This window comes from Heteronotia binoei, chromosome 11 (genome assembly GCF_032191835.1).
Source record: "Heteronotia binoei isolate CCM8104 ecotype False Entrance Well chromosome 11, APGP_CSIRO_Hbin_v1, whole genome shotgun sequence".
Classification (NCBI taxonomy): Eukaryota; Metazoa; Chordata; class Lepidosauria; order Squamata; family Gekkonidae; genus Heteronotia; species Heteronotia binoei.
This window is the reverse complement of record NC_083233.1, coordinates 49382471-49410288: the sequence shown is the minus strand read 5'-3', so window position 1 is coordinate 49410288 and position 27818 is coordinate 49382471. Positions and strand designations below refer to the sequence as shown.

General features: G+C 44.2%; 3 protein-coding genes across 4 annotated transcripts in view; 2 read left to right on the top strand and 1 right to left on the bottom strand.

The window, feature by feature from the left end:
• The window catches only part of SMPD4 (sphingomyelin phosphodiesterase 4), a 29459-nt gene extending 28819 nt beyond the window's left edge, over positions 1-640 (top strand). For both annotated transcript variants that reach the window (XM_060249261.1, XM_060249260.1), the window contains one exon: positions 133-640. In XM_060249261.1, the coding sequence (XP_060105244.1) occupies positions 133-459 (327 nt within the window). In that variant the 3' untranslated portion in view covers positions 460-640. The remainder of the gene's footprint in view (positions 1-132) is intronic.
• A 4575-nt stretch (positions 641-5215) lies between these two features.
• On the top strand, positions 5216-11036 carry LOC132579609 (coiled-coil domain-containing protein 74B-like). Its single transcript, XM_060250103.1, has 8 exons — positions 5216-5525; positions 5611-5655; positions 6163-6252; positions 6349-6499; positions 8065-8275; positions 8364-8446; positions 9875-9925; positions 10723-11036. Exons 1-8 carry the CDS (start codon positions 5372-5374, stop codon positions 10859-10861), a joined length of 924 nt encoding a protein of 307 aa, XP_060106086.1. The 5' UTR covers positions 5216-5371; the 3' UTR covers positions 10862-11036.
• Positions 11037-11293: 257 nt separating this feature from the next.
• MED15 (mediator complex subunit 15) overlaps positions 11294-27818 on the bottom strand; it is a 48106-nt gene continuing 31581 nt past the window's right edge. The window contains exons 11-19 of the mRNA XM_060249140.1: positions 26435-26577; positions 26198-26319; positions 25578-25712; positions 24384-24447; positions 19829-19895; positions 19002-19162; positions 13228-13394; positions 12845-12943; positions 11294-12226 (exon numbers count right to left, since the gene is read on the bottom strand). Of these exons, the coding sequence (XP_060105123.1) occupies positions 12090-12226; positions 12845-12943; positions 13228-13394; positions 19002-19162; positions 19829-19895; positions 24384-24447; positions 25578-25712; positions 26198-26319; positions 26435-26577 (1095 nt within the window). The 3' untranslated portion in view covers positions 11294-12089. The remainder of the gene's footprint in view (positions 12227-12844; positions 12944-13227; positions 13395-19001; positions 19163-19828; positions 19896-24383; positions 24448-25577; positions 25713-26197; positions 26320-26434; positions 26578-27818) is intronic.

Genomic DNA, 27818 nt, shown 5'->3' with positions numbered 1-27818 from the left:
ATGGGATCATTTCTAGTTCACCTGAGTTGATGTAAGAATTGTAAAGTGTTTTTGTGTACTAAACATGAAACGTAAATTATTTGCTTTTAGTAACATCCCTGTATTTTCCATTTTCCTTATTTGTGTATCTAGTTTGCAGGCTCCATGGAGACTCTCTGTGCTAAGGAAGGCTTTCTTGGCAGCTTTTGCCGCTATCATCTTTGCAACCCATGCCTAGTAGAGAAGGCCAGACACAGCCCCCTGAGCAAGCAGAACCTAGGACAGATTCAACAGCCAAGAGTCAGCCTGAGGTTTCTGGCGAGTTACAGGACTCTTCTTTCCTTGCTTTTGATGTACTTCATCGCCTCATGGTTCTGCATTGGTCCGGTGACCTGCACCTTTCTATTTTTTATTGGATACCTTTTTTATGCAGTACTAGTGACTTTCTTCACTGGAAAGAGGAAACCTCATCAATTGTGATGTTTTACAAAATTGATTTTCTGACCATACCCAGTGAAAAACCAATAAGGGTGGACTCTGCGGACAAATGGCTTTGGCAACTTTTGGAATCTTAATCAAGTAAATCACTTGAATTCAGAAGGCTGTACCTTCATGACTGAAAAAGCTGTACAATTTGTTTTGATAAACTTTTAAATAAAAATACAGGCCATAATGTATTTAATATTAGAGTAGTGGGTGAGGAAGGTGCAAGTGTTTATCTGTAAAAGTACAACTAGTTCAGCAAAGCAATGAGATAAACTCTTTCAAGTAGGCTAAATGGTAGCTTTTATTCCCTGATGATCAAGAGGTGCTTTGGAACAGGTCTCAGTAATGTAAACAGTTTACAGAGGAAATATTCTCAATGGAGATGGCCCCTTCATTGCAAGCATGCACTTATGTTAAAAATAAAAATTCTACTGCATAGAATTACATGTAAATATATGCAGTATTCTGGTCCAATAACCCATGTGAACAAATCAGCTGTTTTCTGAGATTTTGGAACCAGCTGATATTTCCAAGCTGCTATATTGGAATGTGGGTCGAGAAAAGATTTGCGCAGAATTTGGACTGTTATCATTGTGAATATCTGCAGGTCAAGAAAGAGATTGGATTTATATCCTGCCCTTCATTTGGAGTCTCAAAGCAGTTTATAATCTCTTTCCCTTCCTCTTCCCACAACAGACACCCTGTGAGGTAGGTGGGGCCAAGAGAGTTCTTTGAGAACTGCTCTTGTGAGAACAGCTCTGAAAAAACTGTGATTATGACCCAAGGTTACCCAGCTGGCTGCATGTGGAGGAGTGGGGAATCAAGCCTGGTTCTCCCAGATTAGAGCCTCCACTCTTAACCACTACATCAGACTGACTCTCTGTAGTAGAGAGGTAATAGCAAGCCATGTTAATGCAAGGAAGGCAGGTTCAAGGTAGACACAAAAAAAAGCAATTGAATTGTGTTGAGTATAGTGCTCAGTTTCACTGGCAAGTAATAAAGAGAAAAAAAACCTGTTCAGTTGCAAAAATAGAGCAGATCTTATGCTGATTTATCTACTTAAACTGTTTATAAATCAAAGTACAAGAAGTGGGAGCAGTATCAGCAGCTATTGTTATGCCTCTTTCCTGTGGTAAGGGCTGCTTGTACAAATGTATTGAGTTGCCATATTAAGCCAGACCATGAGTCTATGGAGCCCAGCTACCTGAAACCTATTTAATTAGAGCTGTAAAGGACAGAAGCTGGGACCTTGTGCACACAAAGCATGTACTGTGCTACTTGCAGCTTTTTCTTCCCCTCTTTCCCATGTTGAAAGGCTCCACACACACATACTTTCCTATTCCGTTGCTGTGCTCTCCTCTTTTTCGTAACATCTTAAGAAGCCACTAAAGGTTATTAAGAACAATTAGGAGCAAGAGAACAAAAATAGAGCCATTCTTCAGGGCTCTAATGCTCCTGTATTAAAAGGAACACATGGTTCTCTGCTCGGCATTTCTAATGGTAATTGCATTTTCTGACAGCCCCAAAAGAGTGCTCAGTCATTTAAAAGACCTCTTGGCTAAGACCCTGGAGAGCAACCCCCAGCCTTAGCAAACAGTTCTAACCTTGATAGTCTGGTAAGGCAGTTTCTGTATATCTTGCTTCCAAGGAGCAGGGACTGCTAGTGTTCATTCTGAGACTGTTGCCTTTAGCAATGTTTCATCTTCCATCCTTTCTTTAACCCCCCAGCTATTTCTTGCCACAATTGGAGCTGTCACACACATAAGAATAGAGGATTCTGGCAACTCATGACTTCTACCCTCCTTTAAACTAGATGGAAAGGAGTCTTGCAAGTTGCAAAACAATGTACTCTGCATTCTTTCTAGCTCTCAGTGGGCTGGGAGGCCTAATCAGGAGAGGTTGCCATTCCAATCTGAGCTTATTAGAAGCCCATCCCATATACTGCGACATGTGAGGCCAGGCCTGATACTTCCCCACCATTTCCCAGCACTGGCATCTCCCCTAACATGGTGGCAAGGCCACCAGTGCTGGCATTATGTCAAGCAGTGTGGCCCCAAATCCATTGTAAATTGTGGCCGAAGCACTTAATACATGTGGTTGAGGTAGAAGGTTACTAAGATCTTGCTGGTGAATATTTTTAAAAAGCGTTGTTGATACAGGTGCAAGGCTCTTTCTTGAGTGGTTCTAGTTCTTAGGTTAGAATGTTCTGCATCAGCCCAGTGCCGCCACTGTTACCAGGATAGTACTGGACCATGTAAAGGAGATATGCAGCCTTCCCCAAAGGAGTCAGTACAGGTCAGCATTGTCATCCATCTCCTCGTCATTGATGCCTCTTTGGAGGAAGGACTAGTAGCTGGACAGCAGACAGGAACAATAATTGGGATGAGAGGTGGTAAGATCTTCACTGAGGGAGGGATCCCTTCTCTAAGTGAAAGATGTAGCCAGCATTTTGTTACACTTCAAATATGCACTAGACCAGAGCCCCCACAACATGGTGCCTGCCAGTACCTTTCCTGGTGCCCACCAAGAGTTTTTAGAAAGTGGGCAAGGTCAGGTAGGGCTTTTGCCCAACAAAGCTTGATCATCCACTGGAGAGTTGTTTGGTTGTGCAGATTTTCAAAACATTGACTGCAGCTGCCACCACAGCAGAAAGATCTGTGTGACCAGGGCTTTTTTTGAAGAAAAAGCCCAGCAGGAACTCATTTGCATATTAGGCCACACACCCTGACATCACCATTGTTTCACACGGCTTTTCTGCAGAAAAAGTCCAGCAGGAGCTCATTTGCACATTAGGCCACACCCCCTGACACTAAGCCAGCCCGAACTGTATTCCTGCTAAAAACCCCTGTTTGTGACCAAAGGTAAGCTGCAGCAGCTATTTTGTGGCTATGCCCACCACACTGTTCCAGAACTACAAATGTGCCCACAGATTCAAAAAATTTGAGGGACCCCTGTCTAGACCATGTCAAGGACTCATGGATTTCCTTCCCTCCCTCAGCAAGGAAGAATGTGAAGCTTTCAGGAAGGCTCTTAATACAGAGTCCTTTGCAACCCTTATTAAAATAATTTGTGTGGCCTACTCTTGTCAACCTCAAAGGAACCCAAGAAGATTTTTTTATTTATTTTATTTTTTATTTATTTATGATTTGTATCCCGCCCTTCCCACAAGTGGCTCAGGGCGGCTCCCAACAATTAGTCAGACATAAAATTAAACAATTATTTGAATATATAAACAATTAAAACATTTAGAGCAGATAAAACATTAAAACCAATTATTTTCCCTCAAGGGGGCAGAAGGAAATGTATTGCCCTTTTTCCTGGCTGAATAAGTAGTAGTGGTCAAATCCCACCACTACTAAAGCCCTCCCCACCATATATGTATGTGAGGAGGAACATAGATGGCCACAGCAGGGCAGGCCCCAACCTTAGAATTTTCAACCTGAGCTATAGCTTCTTGGCAGACAGAAATAACCTGCATCTGAACTACTGTACTGGCATGTTGACAATACATCCAAAGATAATGTGACAGCTACACTCTTTCTGGGTGAATTCCTCTAAACAAAATTCCAAAACAAAAGGCAAAAACAGTTTTACCTTTGGTTCCAAAAGAGGATATGTGTACAACTGGTACTAGGGACCTTCAAGATCACAAAGTTTCTGATGTTTTTATTTTGAATGTATTTTTGAATATTGGTTTACACACTACAGCAACAATGTGATATTTTAACCAGTCGCATTGGGGTTCCTTCAGCTCAAGTGGCATTCACTTCGCACATCAGCTACAGGGGAAATTACTTGTAAAGCCTGCAGAAGAAAATTTGACTCAATACCCTATTCCTTTAAAAGATAACATGTTTTTCCTTGAGTCTGTCAGCAGTTAAGGAAGCAAACATTTTTTGTTCATTTCTTGTAGCGAAGAAAATTAAATCCTTGGCCCAAGACTTGTCATTCATAGAAAATCTTGTCCTCCTTTCACACAGGCTTTAATGGGGCTGGAAGGTGCCTCTTTCAAATTTCACCCCCAGTTGCTGCTGTCCATGGGTATGGGAGAGGGCGCAGCAACACAATAGAGGGGTACTGCCTTATTTTGCGGTGCTACATTAACTTCTGAAAAATACATTGTTCTCATTACCAAATGTAAAGCTTGCTTGGAGAGATTTTAAAAAATAAGGAAGTACTGTGTGAGTTGAATAACCTTTTTTTCCATGGAGGTGTAACTATGACTTTTTTTGTCTTGATTTTTTCTAAAATACAGCCATTCGAATCGGATATAATCATCACCTCAAGATCAGTTAATGAGCTACCAATTGCCTTTGTTTTCGTGTTTCCCAATGCCCTTCAGCAACTCTATAGATTGTTGTAGTCACTCGGAGGAAAACAAAGTTCCCAAGAGTCGTCCTCTCTCACCTGGCACAACAGGGCTTGGGGAGCCAGCAGGCATGGCATAACGTTCCGCTGGCCTCAAGCTCATCTTTAGCCGGAGGTGCACGGAACAGCTAAGAAGAGGTCCTTTCGCCAAGCCCCCAAACTCCCCCCCTCACAATTACTCTGTGAGGTAGCGGGGGCCGTGCGGTTGTCGCCGACCCGCACGAGGCTGCCACAGAACGCCGCTGCCCGCGAGAGGCCCCTTGTGCGGCGCGCCCGTCACCCTGGCAACAGGCAAGCGAGGCCTGGAGAGAGCCTCGAGGCGCAGTCGCATCAGGGGTGTCGGTAAGGAGGGCGGGATCTCGAGGGGGGGGGGCGGCGCCGCTTCCGGAGGTTGCTCGGTCCGCTCCGCTTCATCCACCTTAACTCCACTTCATCTTGCAGAAGCCGCCGCGCCATGGCCGGGCCCACTTAGAGCGGAGGGGAGCCGCTCGCTATGCTCGCTGTCCGACCCACGACCTCCGCCTGACTTGACCTCGGGATGCAGAGCGGCGGCCTACCTGGCCTCGGGATGCTGTCCCGCTGGCCCCGCGCCGATACTGTAGAGCGCAGCGTCGCTTTCCTGCAGCAACAGCACTCCGAAACTCTGGCCCAGCTGCACCAGGAGGTGGAGCGGCTGAAACGTCAGAATAGGGGTGCGTGAGGAAGGGAAGAAAGGGAGGGAGGCGGCCCCGAACCATCCGGGCACCCCAGTCACGCTGTGCCTCTCTTCTTTTGCAGATCTTCAGTACAAACTCATCATGCAGCCTGCCTTGCAGACGCCCGGTAGGAGCCCTTCCGCTTGCAGAGTGCTGCCAAATTTCCAAGGCCAAGTGGTTTCTGCTGCCTTTATGGAACAGCAACAAACTGCTGTATAGTAGCCAAACTAGAAATGGCTAAAGCAGACCTGACACAGAAACACCTCTTTTCCTGCCCCCCATCCCCTTACAAAAGCATCCCCTAACAGACTCCATTGTATTGCTGAAATGATAGACTGCTCGATGTCTAGCATCCTTTGTTGCCTGCTACTCCTTTCTCAGTCATTGAGAAGACCCTCCAAAACCTTCACAGCAGTGCAGATGTTCCATAGGGCCAAGTATGGTAGGCTGAAGGCCCCTGGGGCAGAGGGAAGGGATGAATCATTGAACCTAGCGGTAGGAAAAGAACATAAGAGTTGGATTGGAGGTCATAGTAAGGTGCTTGGCCTGCTTCCCAACAATATGGTTTTCAGTACTTCCCAGGTCACCATTTAGCTCTGCCTCTTGGCATCATGTTAGGCTTCTCCTTTTTCAGATTCTCCCAACATTCTGTCTGCCAAGCCTTCCCAAAGGATTAGTCCTGTGGAAAAAGTAGCTTCAAGCCCAAAGGCAACAAAAAGAGAAGGTACATAATTGCTCTGAAGAGTGTTAATTCTTCCCATCTGTTCCTGCTGTCAAGCATGAGTTTTAGCAACCTGGTCTTTTCTTAAACATCTTACAGGTTCTGCAAAACCAGTGGAAAAGAAACAAATGAGTGAGGAGCTCATAGACAAAATGGAGAGTGCAGAAGAGGCAGCAGCCAGTGTGATGCAAAAGGATGCTGAGACCCTCCATTCAGAGCTGGAGACACCAGCAGAGAAGGCTCCCCCCAGGTACAAAAGCACTGCAGACAGCAGCAACAGCCAGTAACAGCAAAAAGTGCACTTTCAGAAAGCAGCAGGGTTGTAATCAATACTCCCTCTAATCTGTGGAATCTTGTGAGCAAAATTTCTACTTTTTGAGCTACTGGCATTAAAAGTTGTGAGCTGCTGCATACATTAGTTTGCTTTGGGGCCATTTTCCCTGAACCAAGACAAAAATGCGCAAGCTGGAGGCTAAAAAACTGTCAGCTAGCTCACACTCAGTTTAGAGGGAACACTGGTTGTAACTATTTAAAAAGTTTTATCCAACTGATGTAACCAGAAGAGGCTAATTCACTATTTTTCGGGGGGGGGGGGGGGGACGCAGGCCTGTATCACAAACCTGTAGTCTGTGGTGGGATTATCAGTTCCTAGAAACAGGGCCTGTGTCTTTAATGAGAGAGCACAGATTTACCTTAATTAGATTGGGTGGGTGCAGTTCAGAAGATGGTTCCCCCCCTTATGCTGGCAGTTTTTCTGGATCAGTATTTGATCAACCCGTCATATAATAGGGGCAATAAGGCAAATAGAGAATTCAGGTCACACTTGTAGAGAGTGAAGAAAAAGTTAGTATAACGGCCCAGTGTCTGAATGCAGTGGTCAAGTGTCTGTGAGGGAAAACAAACTGAAGCTGAATCCAGATAAGACTGAAGAAATGATGCCTGGAAGGACTGCTGCTTTAAATAGGATTGTGCCTACCAATGAGGACTTGCAGCTTTTACTGATTGACAGAAGCTTGGGTTTTGGCCACTGGGCAACACAGTGTTGGACTGGATGGAGTGTTAGCCTGATCCAACAAAGCTTCTCTTATATTTTTATGAACCGTGCTAGACCTGGTCTCCTGTTGAAGAAATGTGTGGCCATGACAGCAAAAGATCTCCCCCTCCCCCACAGCTACATCTAGTTAGCACTGGGGAGGGAGGGAAGACAGTGGGCAAACTAGGCACCTGTCATGGGCACCAGGAGGGAGAGCCCAATATGGTGCCCCCTCCTTCCGGCACCCTAGACAACTGCCTAGTTTGCCTAGTGGGCGAGCCGGCCCTGCTCACATTGAGTCCTGAGATTCTCAGGCGAAGATTCAACATGTATTTTAAATAAATAATATTAAATGAGGGAAAGCTAGCATGGGGATGCTAGTGCATGAAATGTAAAACAGTTGTCCCCAGCCTTTTTGATATAGTGACCCACTTTCAGGTTGGGACTTATCACTGTATAGGATTACCAGAAAATTATCTAGTGATAATTGCCAGGTGACCAGGTTTATTTGCTAGAATTTACTCCTGGACCTTAAGCTTCGAAGGTGTATGCAAAGAAGCTCTGATCCTGTAAACCAGCATCAATATTTCATTTATTCTGCTTTCAAAATTAAGGTTTAATAAGGAGATTGACATTTTTGGGCAAACAAAGGTTCTGAAGGTGATTATGCTGCAGGTATATTTAAGTATTACACTAAGAAGGTTCTGAAATCTTATTAACTAGGGCTTAACCAAAATTCACTGCAATTAATATTTCCTGGCTGTGCTCCATCCTTGTTACAGAAACCCAGAAGTCTGTGACAAAATGACATCCCCAATACCTCTTCCATCCCCAAGACAAACAAAAACCGAGGAAGTGAAAATCCCTCCAGCTTCTTCCAACCCGTTCTTGGTGAATGTGCTTCCGTCCCACATGCGGAAGCCCCCAACGCTGGAGGAGTGTGAGGTGGTGATTCGCCAGCTGTGGAACATCAACCACATGCAGATGCAAGAGGTGAGGTCCCCACTCCTGAACTTGATGGGGGTGAATCAGAGCTTGAAGTCAAGTAGAAAAGTCACTTTTCCATTTTTATGTTCAACAGCTGATGTATTTGAGATCATGTTTGGAAGACATCCACAAGACCAAAAGAATTCCTGAAGACTATATGCTAGCTGGGCAGCTAGGGTAAGGTGGTTTCTGAGAAGTGTAAATGTCATAGCCGAGAAAGGCTGGGCCTTGGAAATGCCATTTTTAATCATATATATAGTATGCTTCTGTGATACTTCACTTTTTCATATCAGTGGCTCAAACAAGAGAGACATTTTTATGAATGAAGCAAGTAATTAAAAGTAGCCTACTTAAGTTTTTATCCTATCCTTCCTTCAAGTAACTAAGGGTACCATACACAATCTCCTCCTGTTTTATCCTCACAACAACCCTGTGAGGCAGACTGTATATATATAACTGGCCCGAAGTTACCCAGCTTTATAGAAACATGAATTTTAACCCACATCTCCAGTACCCTTAACCATTACATCACAGAGACCTCAACTAGTGGATGTTCTTGAATTTTCAGTATTCTTCTTGGTTGCTACAACTAAAATTAGTGAAATTATGTTGCTCATGAGAAAGTAGATCTCTTCAGTTGTAACTGTCTGAACTTATCCTCCACTGTTAACACATCAATACTAATTAAGCTGCAGTTCTTTCTCAACAGTTTTAGTATATAATCTTTGTCTCTCTGAACCCTTTCAAATCAAAGGCTGGTGGTTTAAGCTTAGCTTCCAGTAGCATTAACTTTGTCAGATAGTAATTTTGGTCCTCTTCATAGTTTAATGAGCCACATTTGTTCTAAGTGGTTCAGTGGAGACAGCTAATGTAACTGGCTGATGCTAGGAGCAGCCTACAAAGACAGTATATTCTCTTAAAACCTTCAAAATATCTGACAAGCTACCTCATCCATGCTATGCAAGTACATCTGATTTGCAGTCTTTACTTCAGGTGTATCTTTGAATCATTTCCCCCAATGGCCTGAAAACATACCATGGCTACATTTTTTGGACACCTTCCTACAGTTTTCTTTAGCACTTTATCAAGATGAGGTAAGGGCACAAGATTAGAATTCTGCCCACAAATTCCAGCTCTAGCAGTTGGAATAATCCTGATTGACATTACCTGTGAAACATGTCATATTTCAACAGTATTCTAAGATGGCCACTAAAACAGTAGATATACTGGGGCAAGGGCTGGAAGCTGTTTGTCTTCTCTCTACCTTCAGAGCCTGTTGCAGGATTATTTTTTAGAACAATGTTCCCACTTGTTCAGTTCTTTGTTTTTCACTTATACTGGAAAAAACTACTAAGGGCACAGATTTCTCACATTATTGGCCATTATGGTTTCAATTTAAAAATGGTTCTGTGGTTAACTAGATTGTTATAGGGAAGGACAAGCACACCTAGAAGTTTTCTGAAATAATCCCTGTGGCTGCACTGTTGCAACTATGGAAAACTGTTGATGGGATTTCTGAAGAGCAATCCATAGTGGTTCTAGCTTGTACGTACAAAATATACAAAAGTGGGCACTTAGCTCTTCATTAGTAATTTTTCCCTTTAGGAACCAGGATACCACACGTTTGCCTAGAATGAAGAATGTTCCTAAGAAATGGTAAGCAGTTTTGCACTGATGCATAGTAATTCTAAGCTAAAAGAAAGAATTTGAGCCAGTTTTATATTTAAGCTTTTTAAAAAAAAATTGGCACTCCGTTAGTATAATGAAGATTAATAAGCTGTACTGTAGTTGCTGCTTCCAATTTTTCCCCACTGTCATTCATACACTGTCCTTTAATTGGTGCTTATGGTGGCCAATAAGAATCAAGAGCCTAAAATGCTGCTGAGTCTTGGCACCACAATACATTTTCCTACAGGAGAGAGGGGATGCATTGTGCTCTCTGTTTCATCAGTGTGACACTTTTTTCTTGCAGTTCCTCTTTTTTCAAACAGGTGGAGAGAGTGGAAATAAGTTCATGACTTTATACAGAAGCTGAAAATACGCAGAATGGCTGCTGCTGGAAGCTGGAGTGGCTTTTGTGCCCTTACTGGGTCTATGAGTTTCCCCCATTTTGCCAGCTTTCCATGTGAAATCAAAACATGCTTAAAAATTGCCATAATGTAGCCTGAGGGAACAGATGAGCCAGGGCCCCAACTTATACATAAGAGAATCTTTAATCTGTTTTTAGACTATTCTTACTCCCTCCATGTCTCATTTATTTTCAGAGTTCTTTGCTTGATAATTTTAATGCTGCCAGCCTTGCTCTAGAAATGGCATTATTCAAGGGTAGGGGTGGGGGGCTGCAATGAAGACTCTGCAATTGCCTGTAAGATTTCAGCACATACTGCTGAGAATGAAGCATAACACAAGCATGCTTTAGCTTCTCAGTCTGACATGCCTACTTTGTTCTCCAGTAGGATTCTAACACCACTGCCTGCTGCTGAAAGAGCTGTGCTGCCAGCACTGAAGCAAACATTAGGAAATGCTTTTGCTGAGAGACAGAAGAGAGCACAAGCCGCTCAGAGGAACAGGCTTCATCGGACTGTGCTTTAGCAAGTAGAGTTCAATCAATTTGCTTCTATAAATGGTTCAGAAGCCACCCCCGGCCATGTTTGTTCCCCACATCATATACTGGATGAGTTTGCACAATTCTTCCAACAGGGTCTTGGCATGATGTTCTCTCTCATTTAACTTTCTGTTAAGTACATAAATAACTGCCTGTTTTTGTCACTCAGCTGTAAGACCTGATGTTTTAAGCTACAGAAAACTGTAATGTCCCTCTTAACAGCAGCTCTTTCTACACTCGTGGAAGTTACTTCTCTTTGGTATAGGATTTGCAGGCTTTACATGCAAAATATATACAAACAACTCAGATTAACCTACATTAGACCACTGGGCTGGGAACTGGTTTTGGTAAAGGCAATTATGAGCATCTCAGGCTGTTATAAAACTCACAGTGGTGGGTTAGCAATAGAAAAATGGCTGTTCAACATGGGGATAATACATTTATTACAGTAAAACAAAAACTGTTGTTCAAGGTATGCAATATTGATATTTCTATTATAATCAGTGTCTACTAAGTATAATTTATAAAATGTCCTCAAATTGACACAGCAAGCCGCTCCTGGTTTTGATGAGAATCAGTCAGTTTGCAGAGACTTCTGCAGTGGTAATGGCAGAAGCACATGGAAACAGGAATACTTCTAAGAATGAAATTCCACAAAGACTAGCAACAGGCAGGAGAATGCAAACCCAGTGCTCAGTGAAGCTGCTTCTCTCACCCTAAGCACCCACAACGCAAGTCAGTTACTGCCATGCTGAACCTAAGGTGAACCAGTAACACTTTCAACCATAACCTGAGCTGCATGGGAGAACAGGGAAGGCTTACCTGCTTCATCAATCATCTGTTTGAACAGCACCAGCTCAATGGTTTTGCCCCTCTGTAGGCAACCTCAGGTGAGGATACGTGTAACATAACATCTGGCACTGGACGAAGCCTGAAGGACACTGTCCTTTTCCTATAGCAGTAAGACTCCGTGACAGAAGTCTACACAAATTCTTCTCTAAGAAGATGGGTTTTTTAAAAAAGAAAATCTGCTGACATCTCCATCTTGATACCCTTGACAAATCCATCATATGCATCCAGCCACTGGCAAAGAACACAAGAGCTAAACCTAACACCAGACCCTCTTTATGAAGCCTGGCTCCTAGCAAACAAATATGAGTTAAGGCTTCTGCTTCTGTGGTTCTTCCAGTTGTGGTCCAGCAAGGGGACATGATGTTAGGCAGCGGACAGGCAGGCTTGGCGGATACTCTGTGCCCAGGTGTTGAGGAGCGCTGTGACCGAGTGTTTGTCAGGAAGCTGCAGCAATTTGGACATCATGTAGCGATGCACTGATTGCAAGAAGGGGTTTGCTTCTGGGGGGAAAAAGCAAGATAGGCCAAGCTTGAAAAAAAAATTCAGTAACATGGCTGTGAACAGCATGCATGTCTATTCTCAAGACTCTGGATAGTAATGGTTGTGTGGGGAGAAAGACCATAAAACTAGATGTGGAGGCAGCCAATCTCTGCTGCAGCTCCTAGTTCAAAAAGGCAGTGCCTTGTCCAAAGCATGGGTGAAGTAGGATTTCAGCTCTTGGCTGATCTTTCTTCACAGATTTATTGTCAGAGTCTAGGACTCTGCACAGCCACCGCCATCTTATAAAACCAGCGGGAAGTACTGGAATGCAGAGCCTGCAATTCAGAAACAACTCCCTTAAGATTTAGGCAATCTTAACTTTGAAGGCCTAAACATATATTGCCAGGGTTTTTTACAGCTTTGAAATCTGGAAGAGAGAATATTCTAAGCATTCTACTCCTTAGTCTCTCATCTTTCCACAGTTCCAAGAAGCTCAAACTGCCCTCCTTATTTCTTAATGTTGGGCTCAGAAAATAGTGGGACAGCCCCCAATCCATTCCACCAAGAGGTTATGCTAATTAATATAGATGCCATAACCACCCACCCAACATGCCATATCTACCCTCCTCTTTTCATACCATATTGTTGATGGTTATCAATCCATAGGGGGCTCTGATCTGGATAATCAGCTGGGACACTGAGCTGCAGTGGTGGAACATTTGGAAGGTTCTTATCATCTGGAATCAAAGACATTTGGCATTACTTAGGAAAATCTTTTTAAACACACCTGAAAGCTGCTTTTCAGGCAACATAATTTAACCTCTGTAATGTGGGGCACAAAGACTGCAACCAACAGCTGACTGAAGTATTATACATCCTGTTATAATCTCTCAGCTTTAATTAAGGACAAATGTTTAGCCTGTACCAAACAATCTGCTGCAGTTGCAGGTGGTGTGGGATTTCTGACAGTGCAGATGCTCCCTCTCCTATAAACCCAGAACAGTCCTTCCTTGTTGCTTACCTAACTTGCATATGAGGTGGACTGTGCCATTATTGCTGCAGTGGGAGGGGTCCAGATTTACCAAGAACTTGGGGTTCAGTCTAGCAACCTCTCCTTGTAATACATTCGGTATAGTTTGTCTTTCATCCTCTTCGTACTTTCGCTTCCGAGGGGAAGTTATTGGAGCCCTGGGAAGCGCAAACACACACCAGAAAGAAATATCAGTGGAAATACAGGCTAAGTAGTTTATTTGCAAAAAGATACAAGACATCTGTTGACAAAGGTCTAACAAGAGCAGCAAAACAAATGCCATATAACTTTGGAACAGCCAAAGCAAAATAGAGGATGGCTAAGTTGGTCTAGTGCAATAAAGTGTGACTTGTGGAACTTTAGACACTAGCAGATATTTGATTACATCACCTTTGCAAGACCAGGAAATCTGTACCAGCCACAAACAATTATATTTCCCAATCCAAAAGATTCATCTTCAGACTGAATATCTCAACAGCTGTAGAGAAGGACTATGGTGGTTGCTGGGGCCCTCCTTGGAGGGACATTACTTTGAACAGCCACATGGAGATTAAAATCTCTAACTGAATTAAAACAATGCATTAACCACTAATTTGCAGTACTGCTTGATAACTGAATGCCCCTTTACAATGTTTAATGTTCGCAGGGCACAGCCCTCCCTCTCCAAGGATGACATTGAAGTTTGTTTGTCTATTCCAGATTCAAACTGTATTTTCCAGCCAATAAACAGTCTATGTATTAATTAAAACTTTTACTTAAAAGTAATCTGATCCCTCTACATCTGACTAAACACAACATTAAACTGATACACAGAACACTGGCATACTCCACAGAAATCAATCCTATATAAGCACAGACATTCTGTTCTATCTAAATTGACTTTTTTTGGGGGGGGGAAGGGGGAATTATGTTTCAGAAGCTTCTTACCCGGAGCTTCACAAAACCCCCCAATTTTACTAAATTCCAGATCTGAAAAATTCAGAGATTACAGACTGTGGCCAGTTTATACAGAAGCTATTACAAAGGCCAACATATGACTTGTCTAACTAAACCTTTCAGTTCATAAGAACATAAAAGAAGCCATGCTGGATCAGGCCAATGGCCCATCCAGTCCAACACTCTGTGTCACACAGGCCAAATTTTTTTATATATATATATATATATACACATACACACACACATATATACACACTGTGGCTAATACCCACTGATGGACCTCTGCTCCATATTTTTATCTAACCCTCTTTTGAAGCTGTCTATGCTTGTAGCTGCCACCACCTCCTGTGGCAGTGAATTCCACATGTTAATCATCCTTTGGGTGAAGTACTTCCTTTTATCTGTTTTAACCTGACTACTCAGCAATTTCATCGAATACCCACGAGTTCTTGTATTGTGAGAAAAGTACTTCTTTCTCTACTTTCTCCATCCCATGCATAATCTTGTAAACCTCCATCATGTCACCCCGCAGTCGACGTTTCTCCAAGCTAAAGAGCTCCAAGCGTTTTAACCTTTCTTCATAGGGAAAGTGTTCCAAACCTTTAATCATTCTAGTTGCCCTTTTCTGCACTTTTTCCAATGCTATAATATCCTTTTTGAGGTGCGGTGACCAGAATTGCACACAGTACTCCAAATGAGACCGCACCATCGATTTATACAGGGACATTATGATACTGACTGATTTGTTTTCAATTCCCTTCCTAATAATTCCCAGCATGGCGTTGGCCTTTTTTATCGCAGTCGCACACTGTCTTGACATTTTGTGAGTTATCTACCACGACCCCAAGATCTCTCTCTTGGTCAGTCTCTGCCAGTTCACATCCCATCAACTTGTATTTGCAGCTGGGATTCTTGGCCCCAATGTGCATTACTTTGCACTTGGCCACAGTGAACCTCATCTGCCACGTTGACGCCCACTCACCCAGCCTCAAAAGATCCCTTTGGAGTACCTCACAATCCTCTCTGGTTCTCACCACCCTGAACAATTTAGTGTCATCTGCAAACTTGGCCACTTCACTGCTCACTCCCAACTCCAAATCATTTATGAACAAGTTAAAGAGCATGGGACCCAGTACTGAGCCCTACGGCATCCCACTGCTTACCATCCTCCACTGCGAAGACTGCCCATTTATACTCACTCTCTGCTTCCTATTAATTAGCCAGTTTTTGATCCACAAGAGGACCTGTCCTTTTACTCCATGACTCTCGAGCTTTCTAAGGAGCCTTTGATGAGGAACTTTATCAAAAGGTTTCTGGAAGTCAAGGTAAACAACATCTATTGGGTCTCCTTTGTCCACATGTTTGTTCACCCCCTCAAAGAAATGCAACAGGTTAGTGAGGCAAGATCTTCCCTTACAGAACCCATGCTGAGTCTTCCTCAATAACCCATGATCATCAATGTGCCTACTCATTCTGTCCTTGATAATGGTTTCTACCAACTTTCCTGGTATTGAAGTCAGACTGACTGGCCTGTAATTTCCTGGATCTCCTCTGGAACCCTTTTTAAGGATGGGGGTGACATTTGCTACCTTCCAGTCCTCAGGAACAGAGGCAGATTTCAATGAAAGATTACAGGTTTTTGTCAGGAGATCCACAAGTTCAACTTTGAGTTCTTTCAGAACTCTTGGATGTATGCCATCCGGACCTGGTGACTTATTAGTTTTTAATTTGTCTATCAGTTGTAGGACCTCCTCTCTTGTCACCTCAATCTGACTCAGGTCTTTCAACACCCCTTCCACAATTAGTGGTTCTGGAGTGGGCAAACACTTCTTGTCTTCCACAGTGAAGACGGAGGCAAAAAATGCATTCAGCTTCTCAGCCATTTCCCTATCGTCCTTCAGTAATCCTTTTACCCCTTGGTCATCCAAGGGCTCCACTGCCTCCCTGGCTGGTTTCCTGCTTCTAATGTATTTGAAGAAATTTTTATTGTTGGTCTTTATGTTTTTTGCAATATGTTCCTCATAGTCCCTTTTTGCCTGCCTGATCACAGTCTTGCATTTGATTTGCCACAGCCTGTGTTCCCTTTTATTAATCTCACTTGGACTAGCTTTCCACTGCTTAAATGAGTGCTTCTTACCTTTTACAGCTTCCATTACTTTGTTTGTTAACCATGCAGGCCTTTTCTTATACCTGTTTGTGCCTTTCCTAACTTGTGGTATATATTTTATCTGAGCTTCTAGGATTGTAGTTTTAAACAGCCTCCAAGCTTCCCCAAGGGTTTTGACTATATTTACCTTTCCTTTCATTTTTTTCTCTTCACATGCCTCCTCATCTCAGAGAATTTACCCCTTTTAAAGTTAAACGTGGTTGTGCCGGTCTTTTGGGGCAACTCCCTATTTATACAAATGGTGAAATCAATAACGTTATGGTCTCTGCTCCCAAGCGGTGCAATTACTTTTACATCTCTCACCAAGTCTTGGGCATTACTTAGGACCAAATCCAGGATCGCCCCACCCCTGGTAGGTTCTGAGACCATCTGCTCCATAGCACAGTCATTGAGAGTATCAAGAAACTCAATCTCTTTCTCTCGACCAGAACACATATTGACCCAATCTCTACGGGTAGTTAAAATCACCTATTATGACACAGTTTTTACATTTAGCCGCTATCTTTAATCCTTCCATCATATTATAATCGTCCTCTATCTTTTGATTTGGTGGGCGATAACAAACTCCCAATTAAATTTCCTTTTGGGCCCTCTATTTCAACCCAAAGCATTTCTAGAAGGGAATCTAATTCTCTGACCTCAGTCTTACTGGACTGTATACCCTCTCTGACATACAGAGCCACCCCACCTCCAACCCTTCCCTCCCTATCCTTCCAATATAACTTATATCCAGGAATCACCACTGATTCTCCTCATTCCACCACGTTTCTGAAATTCCCACAATGTCTATGTTTTCCCTCAACACTAAACATTCCAACTCACCAATTTTACTTTGAACACTTCTTGCATTTGCATACAAACATCTATAATTTCCCAGGCAAGCTACGCCCGCAACCTTCCTCCTGCCGCCTCGAGACTTTGGCAGACAGTCCATACTGTTTGTCACCATCTCAGTGGACAACTCTGATCCATTACTCAGTAGAAAAATAACAGCTAACCCTTCATCTCTTTGAGATGAGTCCTCCTGAACCAGAGACATTTCATCTCCTGTCGGCTTTCCCCCAAGATTTAGTTTAAAAACTGCTCTGCCACCTTTTTGATTTTAAGCGCCAGCAGCCTGGTTCCATCTGGGGACAAGTGGAGACCATCTCTTTTGTACAGCTCCCGCTTGTTCCAGAAAGCATCCCAGTGCCTAACAAACTTAAACCCTTCCTCCTTACAAAATCGTCTCATCCACACATTGAGACTTCTAATTTGTGCCTGTCTCTCCTGCCCTGCACGTGGAACAGGTAGCACTTCTGAGAAGGCTACCTTGGAGGTCCTGGCCTAATGTCTCCCGCCTAGTAGCCTAAATTTTTCCTCCAGGACCTCACGACTGCATTTCCCCACATCGTTGGTGCCAACATGCACCAGGACCACTAGCTCCTCCCCAGCACTGTCCATCAGCCTACCTACTACACGTGTAATGTCCGCTACCTTCGCACCAGGCAGGCAAGTCACCATACGGTCAATGCGGTTTTGCCACCCAGCTGTCTACTTGCCTAAGGATCGAATCACCAACTACCAAGACCCCTCCTCTCTCCCCACCCAGGGATGGTTCCTTGGCGCGAAAGGATTCCTGCTCACCAACTGAAGAAGAGGTCCCTTCTGAGGGCGCATTCCCTTTATCCTGAGCACAGTGCCCTGTTTCCTCTCGACCCTCATGCTCCCTGGCAGCAACAGGGCTGCCACGTTCAGAGCAGGGTTCATATAGTACTCCCCCGAGAGTCTTCCCCGAGTGCCTCTGCTTCTCCAGGTCAGTCACCTTGGCCTCAAGGGTACGAACTCGTTCCCCGAGGACCAGGAGCTCTTGCATCAAGCACACGCTCAAGACTTCTGTCCTGTGGGCAGATAGTAATATATGTGACACTCAGTGCAAAACACTAGAAAGGCCCCGCCCCCCTGCTGGCATTCTACCTTCATGATAGCTTTTTTCAAAAAGATACAGTCCCCTTTAAATCCTGTTTCTTTATGTGGCTCCCCTTCTGGAGGGTCAACTTACCTTATTGGGAGCACAAGGAAATTAGGAATCTGGGTTCTTGGTCCTTACAGAGCCCCCAGGCTAAGAGCCACAGGCCAAGGGCCCTTTAGCTCTCTGGCAAGGCGCAGCTTAACAATGCAAAGAAGGTGGGGAACACAGCCACTCCTAATCAATCAGCACCAATCACCTTCAATCACGTTCACCTTCAGCCCACTCAACCAAACAAACAGCAGTTCCCCAGCAACCACAACTCAGAATTTTCAGTAGTCACACAAACTCAGAAATTCTCAGCAACTTCCCCAGCTGTCTCAGCTTATCTCGGAGTTGCTCTGCTCTCTCTGACCTCTCTGAAGTGTTCATGTTGTCTAAAGGCACAATGTAAGACACCTCTGAGCATCCCAAAGAACAATTGCTGCAAACTCTGTTTCATTTGTTCTTGGATTTATTATGGGTATAAAGCCATTTACTTGTAAGTTATCCTTTATGGCTGAAAACTAAATTAACTGGAACAGTGAAAACCTGCAGGTCTACAGATTTACGCAAGAACATAAAAGCAAACTTACAGGCCTACTGTGTCATCCTAAACAGTGATATCAAGTTAAAAAACCCCAACGGGACAGAAAGAGCAATCATGATACATACGTGATAGGTGGACCATGGATAGCTGTCATAGCTGGCATGAAGGTCCGGTAGAGGGAATGATTGAATACAGGGGAGCGGATATTTGCCAGGACTGCATCGAGCAAAGGTTGGCACAGGTACTGCTGTTTGGTGGGAGGCACTGTAGGGGGTGGGGGGGTGGGCTGAGAGACATGGTGAACATTATTTAGGAGGATGCAATCCTATCAATATCACTGGACATTACTGCATTTTTAAAAGTATACATCCAATCCTACATTGAAAAGTGCTGGCTCACAGAATTCATCCATTTTGCTTCACTAAGCTCAGGCAAATTCCCGCAGAGATCCAAAGTACCACTATGCACCCCCAAGCACACACCCTTCGTCCATGCCAAATTTGGTTGATAAGGGCAGGGAGGGCGGGATATAAGCTGAATGAATGAAGAGAATGAATCAGACAGCAGAAACTGCATTATTGTAGATGGGCTGGCTTCCTGCCCCATAATCCCTTCTTTTCTCTAGCTTTATTCTGCTTGGCCTTGTGGCTTGATAACTCTAAACAGGCTTCCACTTTTGAGGGTCTTTAGGTTTCACTGATGGACAACTCCCGCTCACCCAACCATCGGCACCCAAACACATCCACATAACCATGGACTCAGATAAAACCCTCAGAAAAGGAAAACCCCTGGGCATGCTGGCAAAGTAGTAAACCTGATGCCAAAGGGAAAAGCCAGTGCTATTCTTGATTTCTGTAATATAACAGGAGCTTAACTGGTGGGGGAGAGAAACAATGGCATCAGTCTGTCTCTATCCCTGTCTCCTACCCACAGCCACCCTCACACTGCTTACCACAGCCATGTCATTCTTGAGCTTCTCCAGAGCAATTTCACATTTTTGCAAAGTCTTCAGAGGACAGCTGTGAGGAAAGGAGGATGACGTTCTTAAAGCTTGTGGTTAGGTGTAAGGGAAAGCCATTCTGCCATTCAGATATGTGACTAAAGCAAATATGCAGTCTAGTAACACATGGATCAATTGGCTGCCCAAGGACAGGTACAGTAACCACTGGCAGCTCTTGCCCAGCAAACTCCCTCTCATCCCCTTGGAGCTGCTCAGGGAGGGCTGATGAGGACAGGAAGCCATTTCTTGAAGCTCTGAACACCATGTATCTGTCACTATTATGTGTAAAGAGACAGCTTATAGCACGTGCTGCAGAACAGAAAGTAGATCTGAAGGCTTAGATGATCTACATGACAGCAGGTGGCTGGCTGCCAGAAGGATTGCATCAGCCAGCAGAGTCAGCATGACACAGCAAGTTGCTGATTGGCTGTCCCATGTATAAATGTATAGAGCAACTGTGGTGATTGTGGGTTAATGGAGTTGGAGTGCAGCGGAGCATATTGACAGTCAGGAGAGTGAGTGGTATTGTAAATAAATGTATATAGTGGTTTTACAGCTACTGTGTACAGCCTTCATTCTTGCGTTGCTAAGAATCACCCTCTTGGTCTCTACGCGCATCGACAGGGTTATGGGCCCAGCACGCTTCCGCTGCGCCTAGAAGCTGGAAGACCTGAGAGATGTGGTAAAGAAAGGACGCTGACTTGCTCCAGAGGCTGCCCAGGAGGTGAGACCAGCAGTGGCTGAAAGGAGTCTGAGCAGGATGGCTACAGCAGCAGCTACTGTGCTGGTGGAGAAGCTCACCACTACCAACTACAACACCTGGTCGCTGAGGTTAGAGCATTTCCTGAAGAAAGAGGGGCTTTGGGACTGTGTGTCAGCTCCTCCAGCTAATCCCACGGCGGCAGAGGCCGTTCAGGATCAAAAAGCTCTAGCCACAATCATTCTAAGTGTTGCAGACGACCAGCTGGTGCATGTCCGTGGGCACCAGACAGCAAAGAAGGCTTGAGAAGCTCTCAAGGCTGTGTATGTACAAAAGTCAGCCGGTACGCTGATATCCCTATGGAGGAGGCTCTACAGGAAACGTATGCTGGCCGGGGAGTCGATGAGGGACCACCTCGACGGTATGTCTAATTGTTTCCAAGACCTAGAAGCAAGAGGGAAAGCTGTGGCTGACGAAGATAAGGTGTACATCATATTGAGCTCTCTGGACGAGAGATATGACATGCTGGTGTTAGCATTTGAAGGGCAAGATGCTGACAAGCTAACTTTGCCTTATGTGACCGGCAAACTCCTGGCTGAAGAGCAGAGGCAGCTGGAAAGCAAGAGAGAGCAGACTCGAGCCAAGGAAGAAGATAAGCCGAGGTCTGTTGGGGCTGGTTCCAGCTGGCAAGCCGAGGAGGAAGAAAAAGCCTTGCAGGTGCGGAGGAGGCGTTGTTATCTGTGTAATCAACTTGGACATTTGAAGAGATTTTGTCCACAGCAGCAGAGAAAGAGCCGGCAGCAGTCTTCAAGGACTCCCCAGGTGACTCTGGTAAGAACTGGTCCGGGACTGCAGAGTCTGCCCTGGGTTGTAGATTCTGGGGCTACTCAGATATTCTGCTGCCAGCAAGAAGAGCTGCAAGACTGCAGGCCAGCTGAGCTTAGCTGATGGGAGACAAGCTAGCGTGCTTTGCCAAGGCGCGGTCTATTTTCCTGGACTTAATCACAGGTTTGAGAATGTGTTATGTGTGCCAGAGTTAGAAACTAACTTGTTAAGTGTCTCCATTCTGGCAAGAGCTGGGTTTACCGTAATATTTGATACGCAGGGCTGTGCAATTTTGAAGCAGGGTAAACAGCTGGCTAAAGGCACTCTAAAAGCCAATGTGTATGAGCTTATGCAAAATGTGGGGAAGGCACATACTGTGTGGAATAGACAGCCACACAGCAGGTGCATTCATAGGCTGCATAGAAGGCTGGGTCACGCCAGCTACCACACAATAAATAAAACTCCGGAGGTATTAGAGGGAGTGAAGGTTGACAAATGCAATGCCTTCCTAGATTGCAATGTTTGTAAAGAAGCCAAATCAAGGGCAGTTCCATCGACCAAACGGAGTGAACGTGTGTCGGAGAGACCACTCCAATTAATACACGCCGACCTGGTGGGGCGGTATGCACCCAGTGTTTCTAAAAACAGGTTTGGGTTAATTCTGGTCGATGACCACAGCAGGTTTGCGTGGGTGTATGCTATTAAGCACAAAAGTGATGTCTGTGCCACCTTTAAGTACTGGGCTAGGAGAGTGCAAAAACAGTTAAATGCTAAAATTGCCTCAATCCAGACTGACCAGGGAGGTGAGTTCCTAAATAAAGAGTTTGCCAACTATTTGAGGCAAGAGGGTATAGAGCATAGAGTTGCCAATGTTTCCTCTCCGTGGGAAAACGGGGCGGTACTCCAGGGTATCTGCCATGCTTTGTTAGAAGATAGTGGCCTAAAGCAGGCATACTGGGGTGAAGCCTTAAAAGCGTCCTGTTATATTTCCAACCGTTTGTGGACGGAAGCTATAAATGATATACCCTACAGGGTCCTGTATGGGAAAAAGCCATCCCTAGATCACCTAAGAATATTTGGTTCAAAGGCTTGGGTGAACATCCCTCTTGATAAGAGGAGAAAGGGAGGTTCCAAAGCCAGAAAGCTTGTGTTTATAGGGTACCAAAATGGCATGAAGTCCTGGAGGTTTGTGGACAATAATGACTTGATTAGGCTGAGTAGGTCTGCCTTGTTCTGCGGGGATGAAAATTGGTCAAAGATTCATGCCAATGAAATGCCTAGGGAAACAGAGCTGCAACTGTCTCTGACAAGTGAGGAGGGGCAAAAGCCAGAAAGCTCACTGAAGCAGGAGGAAGACAGTATGAGCAGTTCAGCAGGCAGCAGTAAACAGCAGGAGACTTCTGAGGCTGTAAAAAGGGAGCCGGTGAGAGTCTCTGCAAGGGAAAATAAGGGTGTGCCGCCCAAAAGATATGGTTTTGATACTGATGTGAACTATCTGGGCAAGGGAAATAGTTTGCCTGATGGAAAGCCAAGGTGCTGTGTAAGTGCACCAGGTGTACACGTGGATACTTCTTTCACTAGGGAAGAAGGAGGTTATACTTATGTATACGATGACCATCCTAAAACATATCCCAGTGTGCTGGAGCTGTTGGAAGAGATGTCTCTTGGAGAGCAAGGAGACACATGAGCAAAGCCTGAAAGGAGAGGCTGTAAGCAATAACTAAATTAAAAAGGGTGCAATGTGCAAATGAATAAAGTGCTGGAATGTAAAGGCAATGCTATAAAATAAAACAAACTTACTGTTTGAAAATGTATGACAAGATGTAACTAAACTATTGTAAACTTGAACTGAAGAGTGTGAACAATCCTACAAAACTGTAAATGTGTGAAAAAGGCTGAAATCTGTAAAATGTGTATGGAAAAGAATATACACTCTTATACCAGACAAGATACGGTACTGTGTGTTTTCAACAAGTCTGGGAAACAAGCCAGCAAAAAGATAAGGCAAGTGCTCAGTCTGGGCAGAGAGCCAACTGAGGAGATATGGTCAGTCTGGGCAGAGTGCCAACTGATAAGGGTATGCTTGCAAGTTAATTGGCAAGCGGAGAAAAATGTGTGTGTGTTCAGGAGGAATGGAAATACTGAACTATAACCAATGTATATATGGGAATGTATGTAATCAATATATTGATGGAGAAATGATAAATATGTATATGCCATGTTGTAATGGATGGATGACAGCACTAGCTATAACCTGAGGAGGGGTGTCACTATTATGTGTAAAGAGACAGCTTATAGCACGTGCTGCAGAACAGAAAGTAGATCTGAAGGCTTAGATGATCTACATGACAGCAGGTGGCTGGCTGCCAGAAGGATTGCATCAGCCAGCAGAGTCAGCATGACACAGCAAGTTGCTGATTGGCTGTCCCATGTATAAATGTATAGAGCAACTGTGGTGATTGTGGGTTAATGGAGTTGGAGTGCAGCGGAGCATATTGACAGTCAGGAGAGTGAGGTGGTGTAAATAAATGTATATAGTGGTTTTACAGCTACTGTGTACAGCCTTCATTCTTGCGTTGCTAAGAATCACCCTCTTGGTCTCTACGCGCATCGACAGTATCCTGCTAACTTGCTCAGCATACTTGAATATGAAAGCACAGAACAAACAGCCCAGAAAAACAGCACAGCAACTCAAATAAATGCAAGGAACTCACCTAAGGAACCAATTATGCTTAACTTTCTCACACAACAAGTGAAAATGGAATCCCAGAACAGCAAACACAAGGCATGCTTGATTCTGGTGCATTTCACACCATCTTATTAGTGCCAAGCAAGAAATAGATCCTGCTGACTGGAACTACAGCAAATGAATGGGGCTACCTCAGGACTCCTCACATTTTTCTCATTATGGGTTCTGAAGGGAATGAGTTTGGAAGGAAAGAATCCAACTTTTGGGTAGGGTAAAAGGGAAGTAAAGCTTACCGTTTGGAAGGATCAGTCAGAATATCCAGAAGGCTTTTCATCTTACTGAGATCCTTCTTCCTGTCTAACAAAGCAAGAGACACTCAGAAATGTTACTATGTAAAAACGATCTGCGAGAAAGAGTGATGCACAGCTCATCAGGGCAGCCATGTTAGCAACTTCGGCTTCCTTTATGTTTTGATTTTGTCCTTCACAAGCTAGCTGCTAACATTTCACAGATTTCAAATTTGTGCATGTTCCCTTTTCCTCTTGCTGAGCTGCAAACTTGGGTTTTGTTTTGAGGGGTTTTGTGTGTTTTTAAATGATCTTTTAAAAAATGTGCACAACTTCCTTTATAATTCCACATATGCACCAATAAATATAGGCTACCTTTAGGAGCGGAGAAAAAAAGATAACTGAGTTGAAACTGCAAGCTAGTCAGGTTTAGCCTCTACTTAAGGGAAAAAGCTAGATGGATGTATGGATTCACCCGACACAGCAATGGTGCAAATTCAGGCACTGATGGACAATGAAGGGGCAGATCAATGGCTTAGAAGATACCCATCCCATTCAGAATGTCTGAACTTCTTCACTCAAGCTCAAGTTTCCATGTCAAAAAAGCAGACTAGCCCCTTCCTGACAAAAACAGAGGCAGATGGTACTAGAATACTGCTAGTCTGTTCGCACCCACTGTAAGGCACCACTGTCACCAACATCCTCCCTTTGGAAAGCAAGATGATGGGGAAGTAGGCCTTAGGCCTCCTTTTGTGCACAAAATCCAACCTGGCCCAACAAACTGTCCAAATTGCAGTTTAGTAACCTTAAGTCATTATAAACCGTTCTGCATATTAAAAGGGTACTGTTTCTAAGAACGTTGGCAACTGATAGAAATTAGCATGCTTGACTTGGCAGTTCAAAGCCCAGGACAGTTGATTTGGCACTTCCTCGTCACGTAGCCACGATGGTAGAGTTTCAAGGCAGGCTACTAGCAACTTCCATGTGTAGCTGAACATGTTGCCAGCAGCCCCAACATTGCAATTCCTACACACATCCCAGGACCTTCAGCCAGTCCACTATAAACTGCAACCTCTTGCTGAAGAGTTTCAGTGTTCAAAGGATCCAACTCAGCATGTGCATGCCAGACAGTAAAGTGGTTCCCGTCTCATCCCCATCCCAGATTCAGAAAGAGCAGACAACCGGAAGGACCACACATACCTTCATTCTTATCTATTTTGTTGATCATCCTTCGGAGAGGCTCGATATACTTGGACAGCTGCTTGAGTTTCTCTAGATACTGCTGCTCCTCTGACTGGCTGGAACTGGCTGGGCTCATGACCGAGTTGGGGTTGCCTTCAAAGAGATCACAGGTTGAGTCTAAGATTGCCAGAAGGTAAAAAGGGCTGCCCTGAGCTTCCCCTACCCTTCATACATGGTCTGGACAAAACTAATCTCCAGCATTCACATCTTCTCTCCCATCTTTCCTGTTGCTACCCCTGAAGCATCAGTCTTGCAAATGTGGCTGGCCAAGCTGGATGCGGAAAGGTGCTGGAGGAGTCTAGGGGAAATTTCTTCTATTCCTAATTGTTTCAGTATCAGAGAAAAGGAATTTTCCTGCTTGGTAAGCGTATCCTGGAATGCACGTTTGTACATTACAGAAGAGATCAGGAAAGAAAGCATCACTATCTACCTACCAGGTACAAGTATAATCTTTACCCATCAACCCTTTAAAAAGGTTCCTTTTATTCAACCACATTCATGAAAAAAGTTCACCATGGGCAAAGAAGGGAGAAGAGAGCCTGCTCTTGGATTGCTAATTGCAATTCCATAGAAATCACCTGGTGTATTGAGCGGAGAAGGAACGCTGAAGTTTTGTGGTGTTCGTGCAGCTGCTGGACTCTGGGAAGGCTGCGGAGATGGACTGGGGAGGAAACTGCTGGGAGATGGGGCTGGACCAGAGCTGAAAGAGGAGGGAAATATTGTACACTGAAGTGAGCAGAGGCTGCTGTTTACCGTTTAAGTCAAAACCTGACCACCTAGAGCCAGTATCCTCTTGCTTCCACTGCAAAGCTCACCTGACATTGGAGTTGGGCTGGGAAGTCGGCTGTCCTGGCTGGGGAGAGGGTTGCGGCTGAGGTGGGGGAAGCATTGGCTGGGATGTCTGAGCTTGCTGGACTGGTGAAGGAGAGGACATCATGGTGATGCTACTTTGGCTGACCTGGAACAAAAGGACTCATAACTGTTGGCAAGAGAGCCTTTCCCGAACAGGCTACATTAGGGTAACAATAGGCCTTCAGCCAGCTGCTGCTTCAAGAACAGTGGATATTCTGGCAGATCCCTTTAGTTTATCAGTGTGTAGTGATGCAACATCTGAAAGGCAACTAAACAGTCAGAATGTCAAAGCAAAGGCAACACTCATTTTGGCCTCCAAATCTCTTTATCGGATGCAACAAAACTACATTCCTCAATGGGGACACTCATAGCAAATGGCCGAGATGATCTTCTGGGAGGTACAGCATATCTTTTGCACATTTAAACATCTCAGGTTTGGTCTCCAGCACTTCCAGTTCTGCTCAGCATCTAGTACACAGAAGTAGCTTCAAGGGTGCTCCTGATCACAGGTAGACAATATGGAGTACTGTCAGATTTTACACATTTGCCCTCAATGTTTGCAGTTTGCAAAATCTAACAAAATTAGCATTAGATCAGACTAGGCAAGATCTCCAGCTCCTCAGTGGGAGACCCTTCCCAGACCACAGACAAGCTCTCTAAAACCCAGATGAAAAAGCCCAATTAATCCTCACTCTCAAGTTGGGCCATGTGTCTACTAAGGGGGCTATCATACTGTCACAAGACCTTGAACTAAAATGGAAAAGACTCACTTACTCTGAGAAACAACTGCCTTTTAGTGGCACTTAAACTAGTTTTTACTTTAGCTTTTTACTGTGTCAGAGCCATAAAATGGTGCTAATATAGGATGAGATGTAATTATGTAAGATTTTATAATAAAGTTAAGGTACAGATCATTCACAATAGCAGTAATTGACAATCTCCCTGTTTTTGCTAAGCTAGTTAACATGCGTAATGGCTGAGGAATCACAAATCCTTGTAAGTGCTTGGGAGAGATCAAACTTCTTAATGTGCACTAATTATTTGATACATTATCTAATACATTTTTCAAGGAATCTCACTCTAAAGTTTTTGATGAAAAATGTCTCTTAAATCAGTGCCAGTGTTTCATGGGAGACCAAAATGCTCTCCCACTGGTTCCTGAATACTGCCATCCTTAATGATAGGATTATGTTATTTCCTTGCATAGGGGCTGAATTGTCTTATCATATGTAAAGAGCAGAAGGGCACTGCTGACACATGATGATGTATATTACATTGGAGGAAGAATACATAGGTTGGCCCCTAATGATCTCGCTAGCATAGGGCATGAAATAGCATCTCATCCTG

Bases quoted from the DNA above. Each gene is read 5' to 3' on its own strand.
- LOC132579609 (XM_060250103.1), top strand. From the start codon at position 5,372: ATGCAGAGCGGCGGCCTACCTGGCCTCGGGATGCTGTCCCGCTGGCCC. The intron at 5,526-5,610 runs GTGCGTGAGGAA...CTTCTTTTGCAG, and splicing joins GCTGAAACGTCAGAATAGGG to ATCTTCAGTACAAACTCATC. The intron at 6,500-8,064 runs GTACAAAAGCAC...TCCTTGTTACAG, and splicing joins GCAGAGAAGGCTCCCCCCAG to AAACCCAGAAGTCTGTGACA.